The 23,873-nt window shown below is 38.4% G+C and overlaps 1 protein-coding gene across 5 annotated transcripts in view; it reads left to right on the top strand.

Annotated features, from left to right (window-relative positions):
- pnt (pointed) overlaps nt 1-20,597 on the top strand; it is a 942,655-nt gene extending 922,058 nt beyond the window's left edge. For 4 of the 5 annotated variants that reach the window (XM_067156752.2, XM_067156750.2, XM_067156749.2 and 1 more), the window contains 3 exons: nt 16,425-16,703; nt 17,762-18,059; nt 18,914-20,597. In XM_067156752.2, the coding sequence (XP_067012853.2) occupies nt 16,425-16,703; nt 17,762-18,059; nt 18,914-18,977 (641 nt within the window). In that variant the 3' untranslated portion in view covers nt 18,978-20,597. The remainder of the gene's footprint in view (nt 1-16,424; nt 16,704-17,761; nt 18,060-18,913) is intronic. The other variant, XM_067156751.2, reaches the window with a different exon arrangement.
- Nucleotides 20,598-23,873: the final 3,276 nt, after the last annotated feature.

The following is a 23,873-nucleotide window of genomic DNA, read 5'->3' as shown; positions in this document are numbered from 1 at the left end:
TCACTATTGCGTATTTCATGGTAGTGTGATGTGTTGTATGTAATTGAGGATGTGTACTGAGACGAAAGCAAAAGCCCGGTCCCCGAGCTAGAGAAATTAACCATACACAGTTAAAATCCCTAGGCCGGCCAGAATGGAACCCTGTGTCCTCTGAAACGAAGACCATTCATCCAAGGATCCGAATATTATTATTATTATTATTATTATTATTATTATTATTATTATTATTAATATTCATGGAAATTTGAAAAATATGTGAAGGTCATCCATAAAAAGGGTAAATTTGAAAAAAAAGTTTTTAAAAAAAAATGAGGATCTTCATTAAGTGCCCCTTTTTTCAATTCTCTTTTATGATAGACTTCTTTGTCGTTTCCTCCTTTCCTAATAATTGAGTGGAAAAAAAATTACAATCCGAAACGTACCGTGCAAAAAGAAACAGACGGCTTATCTTAGCTATTTCATGAGATAATTTTCCTTAACATTTAAATCGGATTATTTTCTCAGGTTTCACACTAACAAGTTATGTGGAAATGATTTCCCATATTTTTTAAAATAACCTTTTCCACTCTAAGAACAAAAAGCTCGACTTATTGAGCGGTCAAAGTCATACTTACAAATTAATTTGTATTTCGCTTTATATAATTATTATTTTTATTATAAAAATAAAAATAGTTATAAATACAACGGGAAGGGGGGGGGGGTCATTGAATTAGTAGATGAAAGGAAAACAAAAGACAGTCATCTCTTGGTTTATTTGGCTCACTCTGCTAGTAAGCAGTGAATGCATACCCTCATAGATCTAGTAGCTATCGAACTCGGCATCTGTTAACACAGCACAGCTGGAGAGAAATCCTATATATATACCTGACCAGGGATCTCTCTTTAACAGCGCGGTGCAGGTTTGCTTTGGCGCTCGCACTGGAAAGCCAAATTACGAAGATCAGCCAGCCAGCCTTCCAGACAGCATCTGGAATGATTTTTGTAGACATGTGACGAGAGAAATGCGATATAATACACGATCGGGTTCGGGACAGCTTAGTAATGCTCACCACTCGCCGTAAATGTTGGGATAAATATGTTTTATGGCTGGTGATCGTCTGAAACTTCGCGTCACGAAATTAGGGAAATAAAATGTGAAAGGCGATGTTATCTACCAACCGTACAGGCTGTGTGATCTGAAGAACTGATGGATGGTCACGACTGAGAGACACAATCATAGGACCTTTTATCAATGAGCTCTAATCTCATCACACTCTACAGAAATGATTACTTAATTCGTGGTACTTTCATATGCCATTAGTTAGCATTCTCCTTTTGATGAACTGAATCTTACACTTGTCGACTCCAAATTCCAAGCAGATTAATTTAATTTAATTTATTGCTTGCTACAGGATTTTCGTCTCAGTTACAGCAGCATGCTTTGTGATACATAGATAACTTACAAATAATTATTACTTGATATTACCTAGAGTCCAGGGATGGCGAACCTTTTCCAACTAGTGTGCCATTTTAAGTATGATTTGTTATTCTCAACTGTCTGCTGTGCCACTTCTTATTTTCTTTGGAATGGCTACAAGACCGCCCCCCTCATCTCCCCGTCGCCGACCTCTATCCTTAATTCCAAATTATGCTTCATAATACATTATTACGTAATATATATTGTAAAATAATACATTTAGTTGCAAGTTCCATGGTCGTATTTTGCCAATCCGCAAAAATATATTTTTAACTATGTAAGTTTTATGAATACCCAACTTCTTTTGTAAACAAATAATAAGCGTCCATTGTAACACCCTTCGTCATTAAATATTAATAGATATAGAAATCCAAAATATTAATATTGCAAAAGGACATTAAGTGGAATATCGTTCTCAACGTTAGTGTGAAACTTGTTTTGAATTTTAGTAGCCATGCCATTTATATTATGTTCGTAACTTATCTTCAATAACACACAAGCAACACTTAGGTCTAACTGTTGACTTCACAACGTTCATTCTAGAAAACATCTGCTCGCAGGCGTACGGTGACCCCCCTTCCCTCCAAAAAAAAAAAAAAAAAAGTAAGTAGCGCTGTAGCAAGTTTCTTCATGGCCGAAAACATTTGTAGGAGGTTGTTCCACTGTTCAAGTATTAAGTTCTCCGGCTTCTGGAGAGAGTATTCACCATCAACAGCACACTCGATTTTCACTTATGTACGGATTTGTTCACCCGTATACTGCTTTCTTGAAATTCAGTCAACTTCATTTGTAAACTGTCAATTTCTAACCACACACAAAAGTAATTGGCCTTAATATAACTCATTTCTGAAATATGAGGTTTTGAAATAAAGTGAGTTCGTTTCTTCAAATCTCCAAATTCGGGTAATCTCTTGGCAACTACTTGTCTTACAAAGTTCAAAACAATAAACAGTTACTCGCTAAGAATAATTACCCACCACACACAAGCCAAAGTTCACTAATTGACTGGTGTGGGCTCTCAGACCGCATCTGACATTTATCTCACTTGATTTCCGGACCTATCAATTCTGCCATAATGCACTTCCGAATGGAACTAGAATTTAGATTTTTGGTATTTATTTCTTAAACCTGAAACACTGACTGCACGATGCACGATATATGTATAGTTTATAATACAAGACGTTAATATGTGCATGTGGTGTGCCACCGAAATCGTGTTCGCATGTCATCATGTAGTGACACGCGTGGCATAGGTTCGTCATCATCTAGTGACACGCGTGGCATAGGTTCGCCATCCCTGTCCTAGACCAACTTAAATATATTCTAAACTATTTTTTATCTAATCCTTTTCACTGAAAAACTGAACGACTCTCTAGACCAGGGGTTTCCAAATGGCGGCCCGCGGGCCGCATGTGGCCCGGGAAGCTATATCTTGCGGCCCGCGAGGGCTTTAAAACTGTATTTTAAGAAATGTGAAGAAAATTTACGAAAAACTTTTAATAGCTCGTTCAAAAATGTATTTATTTTTATATCCTGCGTAGACGAAAGTCAGAACTAAGTCATTGTTTAATATTATCTCCTGTTTTTAGTATTAACTTGTGCTGAATAGATTCTTTCTTTTAATAAAATTAAAATCCTAACTTCGCCGGAAAATGAATCCTCACAAATACCAGTTCTAGGTCTTAACCATTGTATAAATGGCTATGCGATAAACACCAATTCTTGAACTCCATGCCAACCTTACTATGGCCTTTTTATTCAACGTAGCATGCAATGAATGCCAAGAAATACTTTAAAAGTCATTGGTATAAGAAGCGGTTTCGTTTCTTAGTTCTTCTCTCATTGGCAGTACCGGCCGGTACACAGTGAAAATTTTCAGGGAAGTACATTGTTGGGATTTTAGGCTCTTACAAATGTGTAGCATCGTGCTCTTCACACTACTCCCACTAAATTCCTTCTTTTTGTTTTGACTACATTATTAATTTTAGTTTGTCTATTTTACTTTTTTCATTTGTCAAGTATCAATTCAAATGAACTGACATTGTTGGGTGCTCTTCTTCCAAATTCAATCGTCCTGGGTATATTAGCGATTATTCTTAATTTCACTCTGTTATGCAATTTTAAAATAGTGTTTTAAGCAATTAAAATTATTGAATCTTCATTTCAATTGAACTATGCATATTATTTTGTACACTGATACCTCTGTTCTATTTGCGGAATTGAATTGAATGGAAATCGGTAAAATGGAAATCGGTATGTGAAGTCGGGAAATGAGACGCTACAACGTAGACTATAACTAATTTTACTCGCGCTGAGTAAAATGGTAGTTCAGGGGAAGGCCTAACATTTAATTCTGAAATATTTGTTATTAGTGGTCCTATCGATAAATACTGCATAACTAAAGTTATATAGAATTAAATTTCCGATCATTGTTGTCTGATACGTTATTCATAAATTTCGAGTTTTGATGCGAATTCCATAATTATCAAAGCGGAACCACGAGAAGAAAATGGGTGAACATAATTTAATGAAAATCGGTATGTAAAATTGAAAAATAAAGCACTACGGTCTAGGCTGTAAATAACTTCGTTCACACTGAAGGAAATAGTTGTTTAGGGGAAGGCTCCTAAAATGTAATTTTTAAATACCTGTGCTATTAAGCAGTTTAATAAACTCGTATTCATCGAGCTCGATAGCTGCAGTCGCTTAACTGCGGCCAGTATCCAGTATTCGGAAGATAGTGGGTTCGAGCCCCACTGTCGGCAGTCCTGAAGATGGTTTTCCGTGGTTTCCTATTTTCACACCAGGCAAATGCTGGGGCTGTGCCTTAAAATAGGCCACGGCCGTTTCCTTCCCACTCCTAGCCTTTCCTGCACCATCGTCGCCATAAGAACTATCTGTGTCGGTGCGACGTAAAGCAACTTGCAACTTGCAAAAAAAAAAAAAAAAAAAAAAAATTCTTATTCAGAACGTGTACAGGACTTAATCTAGAATTCTGTATACAATGTAAAATCCCGTAGCGAAGCACTGGTACTTCAGCTAGTGCAATAATATAATAATATGCAATAATTCTTGATAAACTGTTATCATTTAAGCCTATCTGGGTAAATGCATTTTTCTTCATTAATATTGCCGGACCTATTCTCACTTCTGAAAGAACAGAAATTTTAATCCGATAAATTTCAAGAAGCTGAGTGAGCATAATACAAACTGTCTTCTTAAAGTCAAGAAAGATGTCTCGCCTCTAGATTTTCCCACTGCTCGTCGGGTGACGTTTTAAGAAGACGGGAGCAAGTTGCTTCATAAGAAAATTCGCTGTCTTTTTGCATACGAGCAATGAAATGATACGAGGATTCTGTTATAACAGGTGAGTTCTGCTGGCGGGAGAGGAGTGTCATTATTGTGACCATGGGGAGATTATCTGTTTGTGTGTTCGCACTGTTCAGTCAGCTATTGTGTCGGAATGGCTTGCCGCTTGTTAGCTGACCTGCAGTCAGGGGCGCTTCAAACGATGACATTCAAATGAGATGCAGCTTAGCAACGCGAACAGCTTCAATAGAGAGATTCATCCCCTTGTAGGCAGTATACACAGCGAGTGTTCAATAGCATGGAATATTCTTCCCTCTGGAAAAAAATATCTTATACAACAAAACAATAATTTTTAAAACAATAAATTAAGAAATTACAATCCATTCCCACTGCTATCTTCATACTGCCATGATTCATATTCATTTCCAGTAGCTGTCGTTAACTAAACTTTTCGAGTTATATTTTCGATCGAGTTCCTTCCATGATATCATGGTGTCGTGATAATATGTTCTTGCTGGAATAAGCGACAGGCGTAGCTTGTTTGATAGGAGGAACGTATACGAAGTCGGTTTGCCACTTCCAGGAAGTATCATGTGGTTTTTTTCATTTGGTTCCACTCCCAGTAGTCTCATGAGGTTCCTTGTAGGTTGTTCATATTCACGCGCCCATACACCGTGATTATTGTAGATGCATCATTTCGCATGTACTGTAGCCTACCTATTAGCGTTATAATTAATCAACTCATTTCCTTGTCCAGAATTCTTTTAATATTGGAATTTAATTTGTATGGAAATTATTCTGCGATTTTCATTAAACTGTCCATGGTTAGCTTAGACAATTCTGTCAAAGTTGAAAAACTCTGCATTATGTTTCCCTCTTGCCTGTTAGGTGAAAATTGTGCGATTTTCTTGGAGTTGTACCATTTTCAGATTCCATTTCCCATAAAATTTACGATTTTAGGTAAAAAATATTTTTCTAAACATTGCTCAGAAATAATATTGAAAAACACTTCTTGATTGAGGATGATATACTTCAGTAATCGTATACTTGTTCCATACGATGACTTCGATGAAATCGAAAGAATTGTCGTTCGATAAGAGGTGTTTATTATTTCCATTTCAGTTCTTGAATTAGCTTCTGTTGCTTTGAGCTATTTTCTGCTACATAATGCTGTCCTAGCTCAATACTAAAAAATCTTACAAAATGACTATTTTGAAATAAGAGCATTTCAACATGTACGTTCAATGCTGTAATTCAGGAAATCTATTGTGAGAGAGAGAGAGAGAGAGAGAGAGAGAGAGAGAGAGAGAGAGAGAGAGTGTGTGTGTGTGTGTGTGTGTGTGTGTGTGTGTGTGTGTGTGTGTGTGTGTGTGTGTGTGTGTGTGTGTGTGTGTGTGTGTGTGTGTGTGTGTGTGTGTGTGTGTGTGTGTGTGTGTGTGTGTGTGTCTCTCTCTCTCTCTCTCCCTTTGAAAATCGGATGGAACTTATGGACCCCGCCCCCCTAGCCTATTAAAATGAACATAAGCACAACTTTGAATGCAATGAATAAGTACACTTCAATTTATAGAAAACTTGATTGCCTCATATGCAAGGATGAACAAATAATCATAACTAATAATTATACTTTTCAGTCTTTATAATGCTAAAATTAATGATTACTTTATTCAAAAATGAAATACATTAATCAAATACAAATTGAAAAATAAAATAAAACATAAGTTTGAGGTGTTCTTTTTTACCAAAATTAATTTGTGATAACTAAATCTCAAACTTATCATAATCTCTGCTACGACCAATTATTTTTATAAAACAAAATCTTTAATTCAACTTGTAAGTTCATTTCAATTAGAATATTGCTGTTGTAGGCATGGATAAGAGTAAGAAACTGTGGAGTGATTTTTGATAAGGCAATACGCATGTCATCTTTGACAACCAATCGATTTCGTCTGTTTCCGCGGCAAGCGTTCTACATTGGCATATTTACATTTCACACATTGCAACATATAATATATGTTAACAGTTTATCTGCGGTGTTTTGCTATTGTTGTTATTACCATATCTTACTAAAAATAACATTTCTGATGTCCTCCTTTTCTGCACGTTAAAACGTTTATTTGGTTTTCACGGCATCACCCACAGAACCCAGGTAAAGAACTACTGAATTTTGTAAACGCTAAAATACCGTTCACGGAATGTGAACAAACTAGGATCGGGCTATGAAGCTCAGACTCCAAGTTGACAGGTTTGATCCTGATTCAGAACGGTGGTGTTAAAGGTGCTCAAATATGCCAGCCTCATATCGATAGATTTACTAGCACATAAAAGAACTCCTGCGGGACAAAATTTCGGCGTCTCCGATAATCGTAAAACTAGTTAGTGGGATGCAAAACCCAGTCACACCTTAATGATCACACTAGAATTCAAGGTATCTTAATATAAAACCAGATCGAGCAAGAACTATGCTATAACTCCTTGTTTATATCACGACATACATATTTTAAGATCTCTTGTTATTGAACTTGGGCAGCGATATGTTGGACTATTTCGAGTTTTTAAATAATGTCTTAAATTTATCATTGGAATGAAAATTATGAAAACATGTTTTGGACACCCGTGTATGTTTCTTCGTTATCAATTAAATATGTATGTTACCCGTATTATTTTGCACGATATATTTTCGCTTCTGTCGATCGTATATTTCAAGCCTGTGTAGTGTCATTTCGAGCATTTCTCAACCCTCTCCTGTCTCTTATGAATTACTGCACCATCTACAAATCATGAACCAATACTGGCATTCTAAATCTCTTTGACGTTCTTTATTGCTCCCTGAGTATCATAAATCATCATTACATCGTTCACTCAATTCGAGGTTCGTGATCTGCAACGGCACTTATGTGGCATTCAGCTAAATTTATTTCTGTTATCAACGATAGCCTGCGGACTTTCTCCACCATATTCGTTCAGCGCGCTGTTAAATATTTTGTAGAACTGGTGGTGGTGGTGGTGGTGACGCTGATGGATATTACACTTTTACGGAGATAACATCAGAAATATCAAACCTCGTAAATTAAACGAAGGAGAGTTCTGAATTTAAAAATGAAGGTTATACGAAGTCCGCCTCTGTGGTGTAGTGGTTAGTGGGATTAGCTGCCACCCCCGGAGGCCTGGGTTCGATTTCGGGCTCTGCCACGAAATTTGAAAGGTGGTACGAGGGCTGGAACGGCTTCCTTGTCTATTCCATCCAATCTTCCCATCCCCTGCCAAGGCCCCTGTTCAGCATAGCAGGTGAGGCCGTCTGGGCGATGTACTGGTCATCCTCCCCAGTTGTATCCCCAGACCCAACGTCTCACGCTCCAGGATACTGCCCTTGAGGCGGTAGAGGTGGGATCCCTCGCGGAGTTCGAGGGAAAAACCAACCCTAGAGGATAAGCAGATTAAGAAAAAAACTGTGACGAAAAGTTCCAAAACTAACTTTAGGAAACGAAGAAATACTATAAGAATAATTCCAGTGCCTCCTCGCTGACACGGGGGTGGAGTATATTTTAAAAGCAAAGCAAAGTCTTCTCCGTACAGGCCATGAAGGCCCTGAGGGATGGAAGGTAGAGGCTTCCACTATCCGTAACCTCAGCACTTGATAGGGTAGAGTGGTTAGTTCTACGCCCGACCGCCTTTGCCCCCAGGATTTAACCTGGTACTCATTTTTGTGTAGGCTGAGTGAACCTCAGGGCCATATGCACATCCGGAAGTGGAAATCTCATCTATAAATGCAGTTGCAGCGGCCAGTATCTAATATTCGGGAGATCGTGGGCTTAAACCTCACCGTCTGTAGCCCTAAAGATGCCCTCTGAACTTTTGAGGCCCTTTCTGTTTTGGCCAAACTGTCTAATCCCGAAGGAAGAATTATTTCGTCAAGGTATTTAAAAAATGATGCATGTAAAATTGTCCCATATGCCGTTTCAATTTTACCTTTCTTATACTCTTGTTGAAAATTATGCATAGGCCTATACTTTGCTCATTCTTTTTACTTCTTTCGTCTCACCCCGTTTCGGGTACGTTGAATCAATAATTTCTCTATGTGTTTTTCTTTTCTTAGTGGCGAGTATTTCTTCATTCTTTGTGACCTTCGTTTCCTCTGATCTTCCGAGATAATAGGTTTGGCTTTTAATGTAGATTTGTCTTGGAACTTTGTATTTTCGTTTTTGGTTATTATTTTAGCTGTTCGATCGATTAGTGAAATTTCTGTAATTTTTAATTCTACTAGGTCTTTTTCAAACCGGCCCCGTGGTGTAGGGGTATGCCTGCATTTTACCCGGAGGCTCCGGGTTCGATTACTGGCTAGGTCAGGGATTTTTACCTGGACCTGAGGGCTGGTTCGAGGTCCACTCAGCCTACGTGATTAGAATCGAGGAGCTATCTGATGCTGAGAGAGTGACTCCGGTCTAGAAAGCCAAGAATAACGGCCGAGAGGATTCATCGTGATGACCACACGACACCTCGTTATCTCCAGGCCTTCGGGCTGAGCAGTGGTCGCTTGGTAGGCCAAGGCCAGTCTTTTTCAGTTTCTTTAAACCAGGGGTTTTGTTTTGCGGTTATGGAAGAAGTCAAAGATATTTGTTTGCTTAATCTATTAAAATTCATTCTGAGAAGATGACCTTAAACATTTATCCTTTTTAGCATAGTATCCGAGAGTTTTTCAGTTTTCATTCTCGATGTGTATTATCTTATTATACTGAACTTTTGGTCATATGAACTTTCTTAAAAATTTCCTATCTTTTAGCTCGAATTTCTCCATCTGGCCTTTGAAGTTCATGTTCAGTGTTTCTGCTGCGTATAGTGATTCTGGTTTAATCACCTTTTATAATGTTTAATTTTGGACCCTCATGAAAGGGATTTCGTGTTGTATGTCTCTCTTGTTATTTGGAAGGTCACTTCAAGTTTATTTTTCCTGAATTCCATTGCTTTGCTTTCCACAGCATTCCATCTAATCCATTCTCCGAGATATTTGAATTCTTTTACTATTTACTTTGTTTATTATTATTATTATTTTAAAAGAAATACTCACCATTACCGGCTGCAATCTCCAAAGTCTGTGATTTCCATTAAAAATAAGACTTTCTGCGGCGACACATCCACACAGTATCTTCTGAGTTACGTCGCCAACATTCTCTGGTGACGGAAATGATCGAATCAGTGATGTGAGACGTTATGGTATGTTAGCTGTGGAACTAACAGATCGTTATCCCAGGTCGTGGACCATACACACGTAAAGGAAAGATGCTCTACTAATTGGAGTGGCAGAAGCCAGGTAGGAGGTTAACCGTCTTGTGTCAAAGCACGACCAGGATGAGATGTTTCAAGTAGCAGCTAAGGAAATCTCAGTCGTTCACCCCGCAGAAAGAGAGAGGTGGAGGTGGGATGACTCTTGACGTTAAAAACAGATGGTTTAGTTAAATAACATTAACATCGAGGTCATCAGTCCTATAATTGGATAAAGAACGAAGATATCGGATAAGAAACAAGGGGAATTAATGAAAGCTATGAGCATGAATTCTGAGCTGGATGGCTCAGTTGGTAGAGCGCTGACCTTCTAAGCCCCAGCTGGCGGGTTAGATCTTGGCACAGTCCGGTGGTAGCCTATTTGAAGGTGCTCTAATTAGCCTCGTGTCGGTGCGTAAAATTATACATGCGGGACAAAATTACGACACTTTGACGTCTACGAAAACAGACAGGGATGTACAACTATTATTATTATTATTATTATTATTATTATTATTATTATTATTATTATTATTATTATTGAGAGTTAGTGAAGGGTGAAGACAAAGCTCTATAAATGCAGTTGCAGCGGCCAGTATCTAATATTCGGGAGATAGTGGGCTTAAACCTCACTGTCGGTAGCCCTAAAGATGATTTTCCGTGGTTTCTAGGCAAATGCTGGGGCTGTACCTTATTTAAGGCCACGGCTGCTTCCTTCCCGCTCCTAGCCCTTCCCTGTCCCATCGTCACCATAAGACTTCTCTGTGTCGGTGAGACGTAAAGCAACTTGAAAACAAAAAGATTGCTAAAGAAAATGCAGTTACTGTTGCCCGATTATGGGCGAAGATTATATAATATTCTTCCCGTAAAGATGCAATTTTTATTTTTCTTCTTCTTCTTCTTCTTATTATTATTATTATTAACCCGCCTGATGGTCATGATCGTCAAGGCGTTGAAGTTTAAATGATCTGACACCGTGGTTAGCCGGTTCGAGTCCCGTTGGTCGAAAAAATTCAGAATGTTGGCCGGCAGGGTAAGGGAGGTGGTGCTATAAAATTTCTAATCACTAGATTGCGTGCCAAAAACCTGGATTAAATTCTAAACCTCTCCGCAGTACTCATGTGGAGTGAGGGCATATGACGCTGTTGATGGTGATTCGTCCGTCGGATGGGGACGTTAAGCCTTGAGCAGACTCCTTGGTGCTATTCGACAGGTGTAGGCTATGTGCCGGCACCGAGTTTCACCCTGTCCCTTCTTACTATCATACATCACGTCATTCATTTTATCTCATTAACTCCTCTGATGAGGTTGACGTCAGGAAGGGAATCCGGTCATAAAAACCCGCCACGACAGATTCATCTCGACTCATACCCGACCCCGTAGAGAAACTGGACAAAGGTTGGACAAACATTATTATTATTATTATTATTATTATTATTATTATTATTATTATTATTATTATTATTATGTCTGTTAGGTCATCAGCCCAGAGGCTGGTTGGATCCTCAAATAACACCACCAAAGGTTATGCGGTTATAAGGAAACCCAAAAAACCAATGGCAGCACCAAAATGAGGCGTACTAGGCAAGATGAGGAGTGAGGTAGTTTGCCATTGCTTTCTCACTGGATCAGAAAGTACTACTGCAGCACGACTGACCCTATGAGCAGCACCTTTCATAACGCTCAGATGCACGAGTCATGCTCTGAATGTCATTACTCAGCACTATCCATACCCCAGCAACTTCCATATTGTCACAGCCATGGATGTTGACTGGGACTTCGGTGGAAGCTACACTTTACTCTGGCCTGTGCCAAGAGATGGATGCAAAGTACTGTATCCATCAAGAAATGACAGCAGGCAGATTATTATTATTATTATTATTATTATTATTATTATTATTATTATTATTATTATTATTATTATTATTACAAGTAGACTGGTGGTTTAGAGTAGAAAATATCCCATTTTTCGGCTAATAAGGTTATAGGCAAAAGGAAGGTTAAGACAATAAGGGGCTTGAATGAATATGAAAAACTCCTTAGGCCTTGAAAACCTAATACCGTCACGTTCTCAAGAGAGGAAGAGTTGACCAGGGAACATCGGATACGAGCCTAGCACAAGTGGGAGCAAAACCCGACTCAGCTAGGGCCCTGCGGTCACTAACCCACGCTTCCAACTTGAGAACCCCTAGGGAGAGTAATCCCTTTTAGGCGTCTCTTACGACAGGCAGGAGATGCCGTGAATGTATTGTACCTACCCCAACCCACACTGGGGTACTAACATAATGGAACCCTAGATTGCATAATTATTTCCATGTCATGGCGTCCACGGGTTGAATTTGTAAAATCGGATAGCTTTTAGGTATTAAGTATGCGGAATATTTATCGGGAGAAGATTAAACTGTCCTCGGTTGTCTTCCAAAGCTCCCTATAACTGTGCTATGTTCGAGTTGAAAGGTATGGACGTGATGCTGTGAACAATTTGCAGCTCGAAAGGGGGGCGGGGTTGGAATCTTGAAAATATGTGAATTTATACGTCCGTGCGTGACGTCTGGTCTTGAAGCAACTCCATTTCCTGGAATTACTACAGTATAACCATTTGCCCTATTAGTGGGGACAAACCGAGGTGACGCCAAATTACTGTACCTGTTTTAAGGGTTGCGACGTTAAGACTAGACCAGTCTCTTCCAGTCTGTCCTGGTGTGAGGATTGTTTACGATGGGTTTACAAGAAAACATCTGCTATTTCAGACCGTGGCTGTCGAGTAAGCATGCAGTTATCCAGCCATACTTACTAGGTAAGCATTATGCGATTTCTATCATCCACTTGTAGTAATCTACGTTTTCGTCAGATTTTTGTTAGATTTATGTTTAACCTGTACAGTTGTGCTGATTGTTTTAAGAGGGCCAAAAATAAGATGATTCTCAGCCATCTTATTATTCGTACAAGAACGAGGAGAAAGCAAGAGTATGGTTTAAGAGAAGGGAATAGGGAGAAAAAAAAGTAACCAAGATAGCTCTGACGGGAAGTGGAAGAAATGAAAGACTCGCTAGGCCTCGGAAACCTAATACCGTCGGGGTCGGAAAAGAACAAGAGTTGACCAATGTTGGTCGGATAGGAAACATGTAGGGGATGAGCTTGACACAGGTGAGTGGGAACAATGCCAGACTCAGCTAGGGAACTCATGGTCGTCGACCCACGCTACCAAGATGAAAGCCCCTCGGTCCGCTTTTAAGACAGGCAGGGGAAATAATAATAATAATATTGTTTTTACGTCCCACGAACTACTTTTTAACGGTTTGCGGAGACACCGAGGTGCCTGAATTTAGTCCCTCAGGAGTTCTTTTACGTGCCGGTAAATCTACCGACACGAGGCTGGTGTGTCTTAGCACCTTCAAATATCACCGGACTCAACCAGCATCGAACCTGCCAAGTTGGGGGACAGAAGGCCAGCGCCTTAATCGTCTGTGCCACTCAGCCCGGCATATAATAATAATAATAATAATAATAATAATAATAATAATAATAATAATAATAATAATAATAATAATAATGTACACAAAACGGCGACACAGTCGATCCCGTACGAAGACTAATTTCATATTAACAGACCTTGGAGGCTTATAGTAGCTATACACATTTATTACAGATATAGAACAAGAGTTAGCCAAAGGAGGTTACACGAGATGCCGCCTCCTCATTAAAACTTACTTCGTTAAGAGTCCCTTTCCCTTGTCTCCAGTCTTAGCCAATTGGTGCATTTCATTGCTAGATTTAATTCTGAATTATCAACGTATTCAGTAGGAAATCTCAAGTAATAACCAGATTTTTGTAGCATAGACGTGCAGATATCTCCTTTCCTGGAAGAAAAACTGGGCAGGGGCCGTTGGCCTGGATGTTAGGCCTTTTTAAACAACAAGCATTAGGTTTAAATCACAGAAGTATTGCAAGATGGAAGTATATTATTCCCCCCTGACTGAGAGAATCTGATCTCGGGGATTCTTGGGAATACCAGCATTTCAGTGTCAGCACCACTGGATCGTGGGAAAATCCATAGGATTAAATCTTAAGTATGGTCATAAGTAAATATCAGCTTGAAGCTGTTTCGAGCATAACATTTTCATACGGAGTGTGTCACAAAATCAGGTTTACCGAGCAAGTTGAGGGCGCGCAGCGGTGAGCTTGCATTCGGGAAATCGTGGGTTCAGGCCCCGCTGTCGGCAGCCCTGAAGTTGGTTTTCCGTGGTTTCCCATCTTCACACCAGTCAAATGCTGGGACTGTATTGCATCTTCATTAAGGCCACGGCCGCTTCCTTCCCTCTCCTAGCCCTTTCCTATCTCATCGTCGCCATAAGTCCTATCTGTGTTGGTGTGACGTAAAGCAACTTGTAAAAAAAAAAAAAAAAAAGTCAAGTTATCACCCCAAGCTGAGTGACGTCTCAAATTTTGCACATTGCAGAATCTGTCTTCACCTGTCAGTGTTGCATGTTTGTCATTTAAGGCCAAAGCAAGGGAATTGCCAATAGTATTCTGATTGCTCGTATTATTTGTTACAGTAAGAAATTCAGAAATTAACACGCAAACAAACTAAATTACGTAAAACTACAATAGCCGAGGCTATAAATTATTCATCTCGGAGGAAGAGGATTGAAGAATTAAATAAAAAAAGATCGTATAGGAAATACGAAATGCACCAATCTGTTGTCCGACTCCATTGTTAAATGGTTATCGTGCTGGCCTTTGGTCTAAGTGGTCCCATGTTCGCTTCTCGACCGAGTTGTGGATTTTAACTTTAATTGGTTGATTTCTTTGGCTCGGGGACTGGGTTTTTGTGCTGTCCTGAACACTAGACATTATCGTAGGTCGGACCTCATCCTCACAGACGCTCAGCTCACCTATAGGAGTCATTTCGAAAGACCTGCACCTTGCCTATCCGGAGGCCAAAGCTATTATTATTATTATTATTATTATTATTATTATTATTATTATTATTATTATTATTATAAGTGGCCGCGCGTATTAATGCACTACGACTATGGAGCCGAGCTCTGCACTTGGGAGATGCGTGGGTTCGAACCCCACTATCGGCTATCCTGAGAATGGTTTTCCGTGGTTTCTCATTTTCACTTCCTGGCAAATGCCGGGACAGTTGCTATCAATAGGCCACAGCCGATTTCTTCCACTTCCTTACCTCATTCATTTCATTTTCATTAGCTCCTCAACTGAGGTTGGTGTCAGGAAGGGCATCCGGTCGTAAAACATGACTTATACATTCGTCTCGCTTCACCCCGACCCCTTATCAAGAATCAGTACATACAGTTCTAGTCTGATGCATTGGAAAAACTCAGGTAGGTTGGGAGGGGAGGTGAGGTGAGGTCACCACTACATGCTCCCAAGTTGAGAGTCCTTGGATTATCCCCTTTTAGTCGCCTCTTAATAAGACATGCTAGGTCTCGCAAACCTAATACCGACTAGAATTAGACTTTAAACGAGAACGAATGTTGATTAAGGATGTCAGATACGAAAGCTGAAAGTGTAAAGCCTGGCGCAAGTAAGTGAAATAAAGAACTAGAATCAGCTAGGGTTCCCGTGGACACCAACCCGTGCTCCCAGCCAGAGCTCCTCTGTGTGTGGGAGCTACCCCTTTAGGCAACCTCTAATGACAGACAGGGGATACCGTGGATGTAAATTATTCTAAAATGCAAGCTTCTAGTTATGCACGATTTTTGATATCAGGATCATAATCATGAGACCTATAGTTGAACGTGGAATCCAAATGCCGGGACGTGACTTTTCATTTAAGAAATCCCACATGCATTGGATGGGACTGGTACCGCCTTGTCTTTTGACAATTTCACTCGGCTATCATGTCCTCGGATGTATTACACCCACAGAAGGGCCTCACAGTGACAGACAGTGGATACCGTGGAAATCTAGGGTGCAGAGAAAACTTTTTTCGTGAATTAAAGGAGTGTTTGTGGGTACAGATACAAGTATTGTGAATATAAGAACATAATTTAAGAAACAAACTTTTTCCGCATACTGTATTTTATCCCTATTTCAGATGGGATGCTAGTTTAAGGGGAAAAGCTAATTTATGTTATCACTCAGGGTAATTTGTTATCGAATTATATTTTTTTCTATGAACATTGTATCAAGAGCTATAAAGCCATCTGATGATGCTTCCTTTCTCTTAGAAAATATCTGATGTATTACAGAATGAAAATATTATAAATATGCCCATGAACTTTTAGGTTTTCCTGTTATTTATTATTAAGGCTGAAAATGTACAATCCTATTTAGAAGCTTGGTTAATTGGACTGTACTGTGTTTTTTTTTATTGTCTTAACCTAGCTTGTCTATGTTAATAGTTTTGTTTACAGACTGTTGTTACCGTGAGTAGTTCTATCGAATGTTTCAGGCCGATACCCGCACCATGACGCCTACAGCGACACCTACAATTCTCCGTACGACTCATCGCCGTTCCAGACCGTGCCAACGAGCACAAACGATCACTGGGGCACGGGTCCTGACCTCAGTGGCCAAGGGGGAGGACCTCACGGGCACCCCCATCCCGCCTTCCTGCATTCGGTGTCGGGCAGAGATGGACTGCCTCATCCAGTGACCCCCAATGGCGATACGAAACCCGTGCTACAGTCTGCCATGATTGCCGGATACTCAGGTAATTAGCATCCTTAGTTTACTGCCCACAGAAAATTGGATATAATTTTTTTTTTCTGAGATGGGGTTCTGATGCAATATATTTTAGATGAAATTTATCCACACGCACAAAGTTGAAACCCTTTTATGCCTAGTTTTTATCAGACATATGCCGAGTGCCAGCTAAATTTCTCACCTCAAATAAGTCTTAAACCATAAAATATATGGAAATCCTCTTTTCACTTTTAGTAATGTTACCATGGTATGCTGAATGGACAAAATTTTGCAGGAGTACAAGATGAAAATATATCCAAAATAAAAATAATGGAGTGCAGTCAAACATAGATGATGCAGGAATTATTAGATTAGGAAATGAAGTCTTGTAAGAAAGTAGATGACTATTGTTACTTGGTTAGTAAAATAAATTAACAGTAGCAAAAGAAAGAATGACATCAAATGCAGACTAGCACAAGCTAGGAAGACATTTCTTAAAGAAAAAAAATTTGGTCACTTCGAACATTTATATAGAAATTAGATGTTTTCGAAGACTTTCGTCTGGAGCATGGAATTGTATGCAAGTAAAACATGGATGATAACGACCTCATAAATAAAGATAATAGAAGCATTTGAAATGTAATAGAAGCATTTGAAATGTGGTGTTACAGAAGAATGCTGAAAGTGAGGGGATAGATCAAATCGCGAATGGAAAAAAAAAAAATATGGAATTGAATTAAGAAGAGAACGATTTGGCAAAATTTGACAAGACAAAATAGAATGATAAGGATGCATCTTAAGAAACCCAGGACTTGTTCAGTATTTTAGAGGGAATGTAGGCGGTAAGAACGGTAGAGGTGAACCAAGGCATGTAATTTACAAACAGATTGGAGTTGATGTAGTAGTTACATAGAATTTAAAACGTTAACACAGGATAGGGCAACTTGGTGAGCTGCATCATACCGCTCTGTGGACTGATGACATAACAATAACACTGAGTTCCTTTTTTTCTTCATTCTTGCTTTATTAATTTATGCTCTTATTTTGTAATCCCACTCTAAAGGGAACTCGCTGTATCTGTTCCAGGTGGCGGCCCCTGTTTCACGGGTTCAGGCCCCATTCAACTGTGGCAATTTTTGCTGGAGCTCCTGACAGACAAATCATGCCAAGGTTTCATTTCTTGGACGGGAGATGGCTGGGAGTTCAAGCTGACGGATCCTGACGAGGTGGCCCGTCGATGGGGAATTCGTAAAAACAAGCCGAAAATGAACTACGAAAAGCTGAGCCGAGGACTCCGTTACTATTATGATAAGAACATCATCCACAAGACGGCTGGCAAACGCTATGTCTATCGCTTCGTGTGCGATCTACAGAGCCTGCTTGGGTGAGTATTATACACATTATTATATTTAAGACTAATGACCTGACAGGACAGGAACTTTTGATATTCCATGTGAATGATATAAGAATTTTTCCTCCTGTTGTCAGCACAAAAGAGATTTCATTTTGATGTGATACTGATATAGATGTTGATTCCTATTGGTAACCTGAAATATTTGTCCCGAATGAGTAAATTTATAATACCAACATAGTTGGTCCGTTATTGGATGGTATAAATTTTCCAGTTGACTCATTCCTGGTTGTCAACGTTTTGCCCTAGTGTGCTAATAAATCTGGGCTCATCAGTTTGTATACCTACAAAGGCGCATGGTTAGTGCATTCTGGTGTTATCCATCCTCATTGTGAGACCAAAAAATTTTTCTCTTTCTGATCGTGTCTGACATCCTTTCATTTTCTTCGTCCTTGTATTATCGTGTGTCTAAACTGTCCTCCCTCTATTTTCAATTTTCTTATTTTCCTCAGTATTTTCCCTTCCTTTCTCTCTAACACTTCTATTTCACGAGTTTATAGAAATTCTTTCAAACCGGTTTGCTGTGATTTCATAGCAAGTAAACAGCTGAACTGAACAAACTTTTACATTTTTATACTTGATCCAAGATAAATGAAGAATGAGGCAATACTTTGAAGAGTGCAGACAAAATTGCATTTTTATTTATATAAATTGCCCTTCTTGATAGAATGTTAGCATCGTTTCGTAATATTGTTTTGTGCTACTTGGAAATAAACTCACACATCGGACCCCCTCCTAACTTTTGTTCAATAGTCTTGCTCAATGTTTATCACCCAGTAAGCAAAATCTTTTTTCTTATTTCAATTTCATTCTGTTTTTTGTTTCAGCTATTCTCCAGAAGAGCTGTATGCCATGGTGGACCTTAAACCAGAGAAGAAAGAAGAGGATTGAACTTGTGTTTAACTTTTAAAGTGATATAATAATAATAAAAATATCAGTATACAGATCCTGCTTCTGTCAGTGCTACTTGTACATATCCAAAAAATGAAGAAAAAAAGACTTTATTACAACTATTAACTCTTTTTCTACTACTGAACTCCAGTAATGACATTTCACTATTATGGAAAAACAATCATGACGAAAATAATAATAATAATTATTATTATTATTATTATAATTATTCTTATCTCGTTTTAGGAGGTGATAAAACTGCAGACAAAAATAGCCTTGTCTTTCTATACATCTGGCTATTTTAATATTACACAAAAAAAAAAGGGATATGATCAAATCAAGGATATGTACCTTTAACAAACAAAATAGTTGGACAAAGAGGTTTTTGCGACTCATTGTAATTGATATGATGCCTTGGCCGAATTTGTGAAATGTGATTTTTTTGAAAGACTGTGTGAAATATTGCACATGAGGACTTCTAACCACAACTCATATAAAAGAGATGATAGAAAGAAGAGATTTACTATTTTAATGTACTCATGTGATGATGCTCTCTGTTGAAAAAGATTGAACCACATCCTATATTGTTAATTGTTTTTAAATTTTTTTGTAAACAACATGCATGTCTTTAATGATCGACGGTTGTTTCTCGCTGTTGTATTTTTAGGTACGCGAAAGGAGAGAGAGTGGCTGTTGTATTATTGAATGTTTTTTAAGAAATATCTTTGGTCACAATAATAATAATCAAAACCAAAAACCGGTAAACCAAAATCCTCCCCCCCCCCCCTAACCAGTTAATAAAACATTGTTCTGTTTTTTTTTTTTAAGTAAAGAAAAAAAGAATTGAAAGAAAGAAAAGTGCCTTGTAAATAATAATGAAATATTTCAATTTTTTTGAACTCCCACCCTCTCTATTAATTATTAGGATGAAATATCCTATAAACAGATAAATGAGAATCAAATTTGTGATTTTATACAACCAATACAAAGAAAATGATCAGAAGATCACAACTTCTCTCTTCTAGTTTTAAGTTGTATTTTTAATTATTGGAAAGAATGTAGAATATTATAATTATGTACAATATTGTTGTGATGAAGACGATTCTGAAAGTAAGGAAGTATTAAAATGTTTTTCGATTTTTATTTCTCTCTGAAAAAAAAAACTCAAATCTAATCACAAATAAAAGACCATCAAATAAGTCTTGCCGGAGAGAAAGTCTCTTTAGCCTGTTGTATAATTTGATGTTATTTGTATAGATGTTTACATTTCATATCAGAATACCATTGATTGACATTTCTATAATATGCAGTTTATACAAAATCTTTTTTCCAATTGCTCTGTCCATATACAAATTCATCTGGTTATCAATGAAGTTACAGTTCTTATAAGAGACGCTTTTGCAAAACTTTTATTAACTTTCATTTGTGTAAGATTTGTCATAATTTAATTCATTAACTGATCATTTTATCGAACTGTAATTATTTATCGCTTCCTTTTCTATGCCAAGTTGAGCTCTATCTGGCGATATAGAGGCACCAGCTGAATTCTGTACATGGGAAAAATGATTCACTTTTCATACTAAATGTTATTTACCTAAATAAAGATGTTTCAAGAAATAATGAACCTCTTTTTTGTCTTATTGTGCCCTACTTTCCATCCATATTTCTTTGTTTACTGACGGGTCTTTAACACTTTGAAGACGATGTCACCCCATGTGGGGTGACGGATGCTCATACAAAATGTAGTATGTCACCCCTCATGGGGTGACACGGGCAGTGTGTCCAGGCCTTTCAACTTTAGGCTGTCGCACGAAACTAGCGCTACCATTCGCTGTTGTATTGCATTGCTTGTTCACGTAAGGTGTTCATAGAGTGCAGCACAGTGCCCATTCCTTTCTCAGCACGCTGGGCATTGCGCAACAAACAGTGGAATTTCTCTGACATTTGTCACCCCATATGGGGTGACATACGCAACCATCAGAATTCAATTATTAATGGCAAGGAAAATAATGTGGATTGGAGTCTATTATTGCTTTTTTCTTACATACTGGTTGAGATTTAGCACTCAGATGAAATTGTAAACCGGGGCTACGTGTGAATAAAAAGAATGTTTCTGCAAACCTGGGAATGTTCCCCAGTAATTGTCACTGGCTGATGATTTGGTTGAATCATTGCCCGATGCAGCACCGGAATCTTTGCTAGTGTCCTCACTACACAAACTATTGTTGAATTCTGACTCGGAAAAGGTGGCATCACATTGCAAATCCTAAATGTCAACATCTCTTGATTCAACACTCGAGCCCTTTTCAGGTTGTTCTTCTATCTCTCTATAGGTAATCATGGCTTACTCAACACAGAAACACATAACATGAATTAATTTCTTGTCACAAAACTGTAAATTACAAGGAACTCGTTGAAAGGCGCGTAAATCAACAGCTCACAGTACAGAGCACAGTGTTCCACAACAACAAAGGTAAAAAGGCCGTCACCCCTGTAGGGGTGACATGCGCTTTCTCTGTTGCATAGTCAACATAATAACCATATGTCACCCCAATGGGGGGACACAAAAATAGTAACTTTGAACATAAAATATGTCTTTGATTATCATCTACGAATGAAATTACGAACATCCGTAACCCACAACAACCTGAAAAATGTATACGGCATTTCAGCATTTTACCGCAGAAAAAGCAAATGTACACGTCGACGCTAAAGTGTTAAAGTCCCACCTTTTAAAACTCGCTGAAGGAATTGAATATTACCTGGAAACCTGGCAGGACTGCCCAGTCTTCTTTAGAAATGGTTTCAGAATCTTGTGAGAAATGGCAGCATCAATCACGTATGATATATAGCAACTATCTATGTAGTAATGGTGAAGCTATTATGGTCAATGTTTGACTACCTAAAGAAATTGACTTGCAAAAGCATTTCTATTGCTCAAATGGTAAGATAATATTTTTCTCCCCCCAAAATGACAAATTCTTCTATATGAACGTATTCATTATGTAGCACTGTGGAATTCTGGTGGTACAAAATACTGGGGACTTCAGAGTCCCATCAGGTACCAGAGATAACGAAGAGAGGTTGAGGTTATGATTAGAAGATGCTGATGATGATGATGCTTGTGGTTTAAAGGTTCCTAACATCTAGGTCATTGGCCCCTAATGTTATGAAAAGTAATGACAATTTAAAAGTCCAAAACTCATCTACTGATCAGAATTCAAAACACGATGATGAAGAATGAGTGGATGAATATGCATTTAAAATAATCAGTGGATCCAGCTCACAACACTGAGCTGAATTCAAAAAATGAGATGATGAACTTAAAACAATTGGTGGATTCGACCTGCAATGACCCACCTCAAAAACTATTTTAAAAGAATAGTGCAGTATATGCTGACCAAGGGACTGTTTCCAAAGCACATTACTGGATCGATGAGGCTTGCTGTCTAAAGGGATCCAAGTCAATGGCCCCTCATAGTGGTATTTGTCACTAGGAAAGTAAGAACCATGGTATCTCTCATGTAGCAGTACTAATCATGAGTAGCGTAGACCTACGGTGTTCCACACATTGTGGTACTACTCTCAGGTAATGTAATATGCACAGGTAACACAGACCTACGGTGTTTCTCACATTATGGTGCCACCCATAGGCAACACAAACCTGTGGTGTACTAATCACAGGGACTCATACTATCCCGTGGTGTTGCTATAATGGTACTAATCACAGGCAACATAAACCCATGGTGTTCCGCATATAGTGGTACTAATCACGGGTACTGTAAAACCCACACTGATTCACCCTCTGTTGGTACTAATCACAAACATATTGTGTTCATAACATAGTAAAGACGATCTATGGTGTTCCTCGCGTGATGGCACTAATTACAAGTAGTCTCATGGTTCTAATTCAATCATCCCTTGGTCGCCTCTTTTAGTCTCCTCTCACGACAGGCAGGGGTGTATTCTTTGTCAGCGTCCCCCACCCACAGGGGATGGAAGTTGCTAACTGCATTGGTATCCATGGGTTACTGGACAGCCTATTTATAGTAAAGAGGTGTCAGGGGCAAATTATTATGCAGCTTTATTTCAGCTGCAGGTGTGTGTTGAAATATTTGTCTCGAATGAGTAAATGTATAATACAAATATAAATGGTCCGTTATTGGACATTATAAATTTTCCAGCTAACTCATTCCTGGTTGCCAGCGTTTCGCCCCAGTGTGCTAAATCGGGCTCATCAGTAGGTAAATAGTACACACACCAAGACACTATCTTAAAATTGTAAAATAATAAATAGCCTTGACAGGTCATTGACAGCAGAGAGCAAGAACATAGCCCGGAAGATTTTTATTGTATAAGAACATGTTTGTTTATTCAGACTAGTGCAATAATATTTCGTTCATGGTTACATTTGGCAACCAGTCGAACTGAAGAATTTGACAGTTAAAAAAGTGGATAGCATGGTCATCACGTAGTAGCAGCTCGCCCCGTAAGGTCATTGACAGCAAGGAGGACATATTGTTTGGTTCAGACCAATGTTACATCACTTTAATTTATGGATAAATTAGATGAAGTGAAGAATTGGACGGGATGAAGAGGAGGAAATTCTAATTCATGTGAGGTATCGGAATTATAAGCAGACTTAAGAAAAGAAGAAAAAAAAGAAGAGAGCAGAAAATATTTGAAGAGAGTGACTTTATAGGTGTTATTTATTATTTTACGAATTGGAAACTATTTTATTTTATTTGAAAGGGTTCTACTAAATGGTAAAGTAAATGTTAAAAATTTAGACACGAAGAAACATTTTATTCTTTTTTAGATGTAAATAAGGATATAAAATTAACATATAGTGATTAATTTAATAGATTGTATTATTTATGATTTGAAAATTCTAGT

Source organism: Anabrus simplex, chromosome 12, assembly GCF_040414725.1.
Source record: "Anabrus simplex isolate iqAnaSimp1 chromosome 12, ASM4041472v1, whole genome shotgun sequence".
NCBI classification, from domain to species: domain Eukaryota; kingdom Metazoa; phylum Arthropoda; class Insecta; order Orthoptera; family Tettigoniidae; genus Anabrus; species Anabrus simplex.
This window is presented reverse-complemented; position numbering and strand designations above follow the sequence as displayed.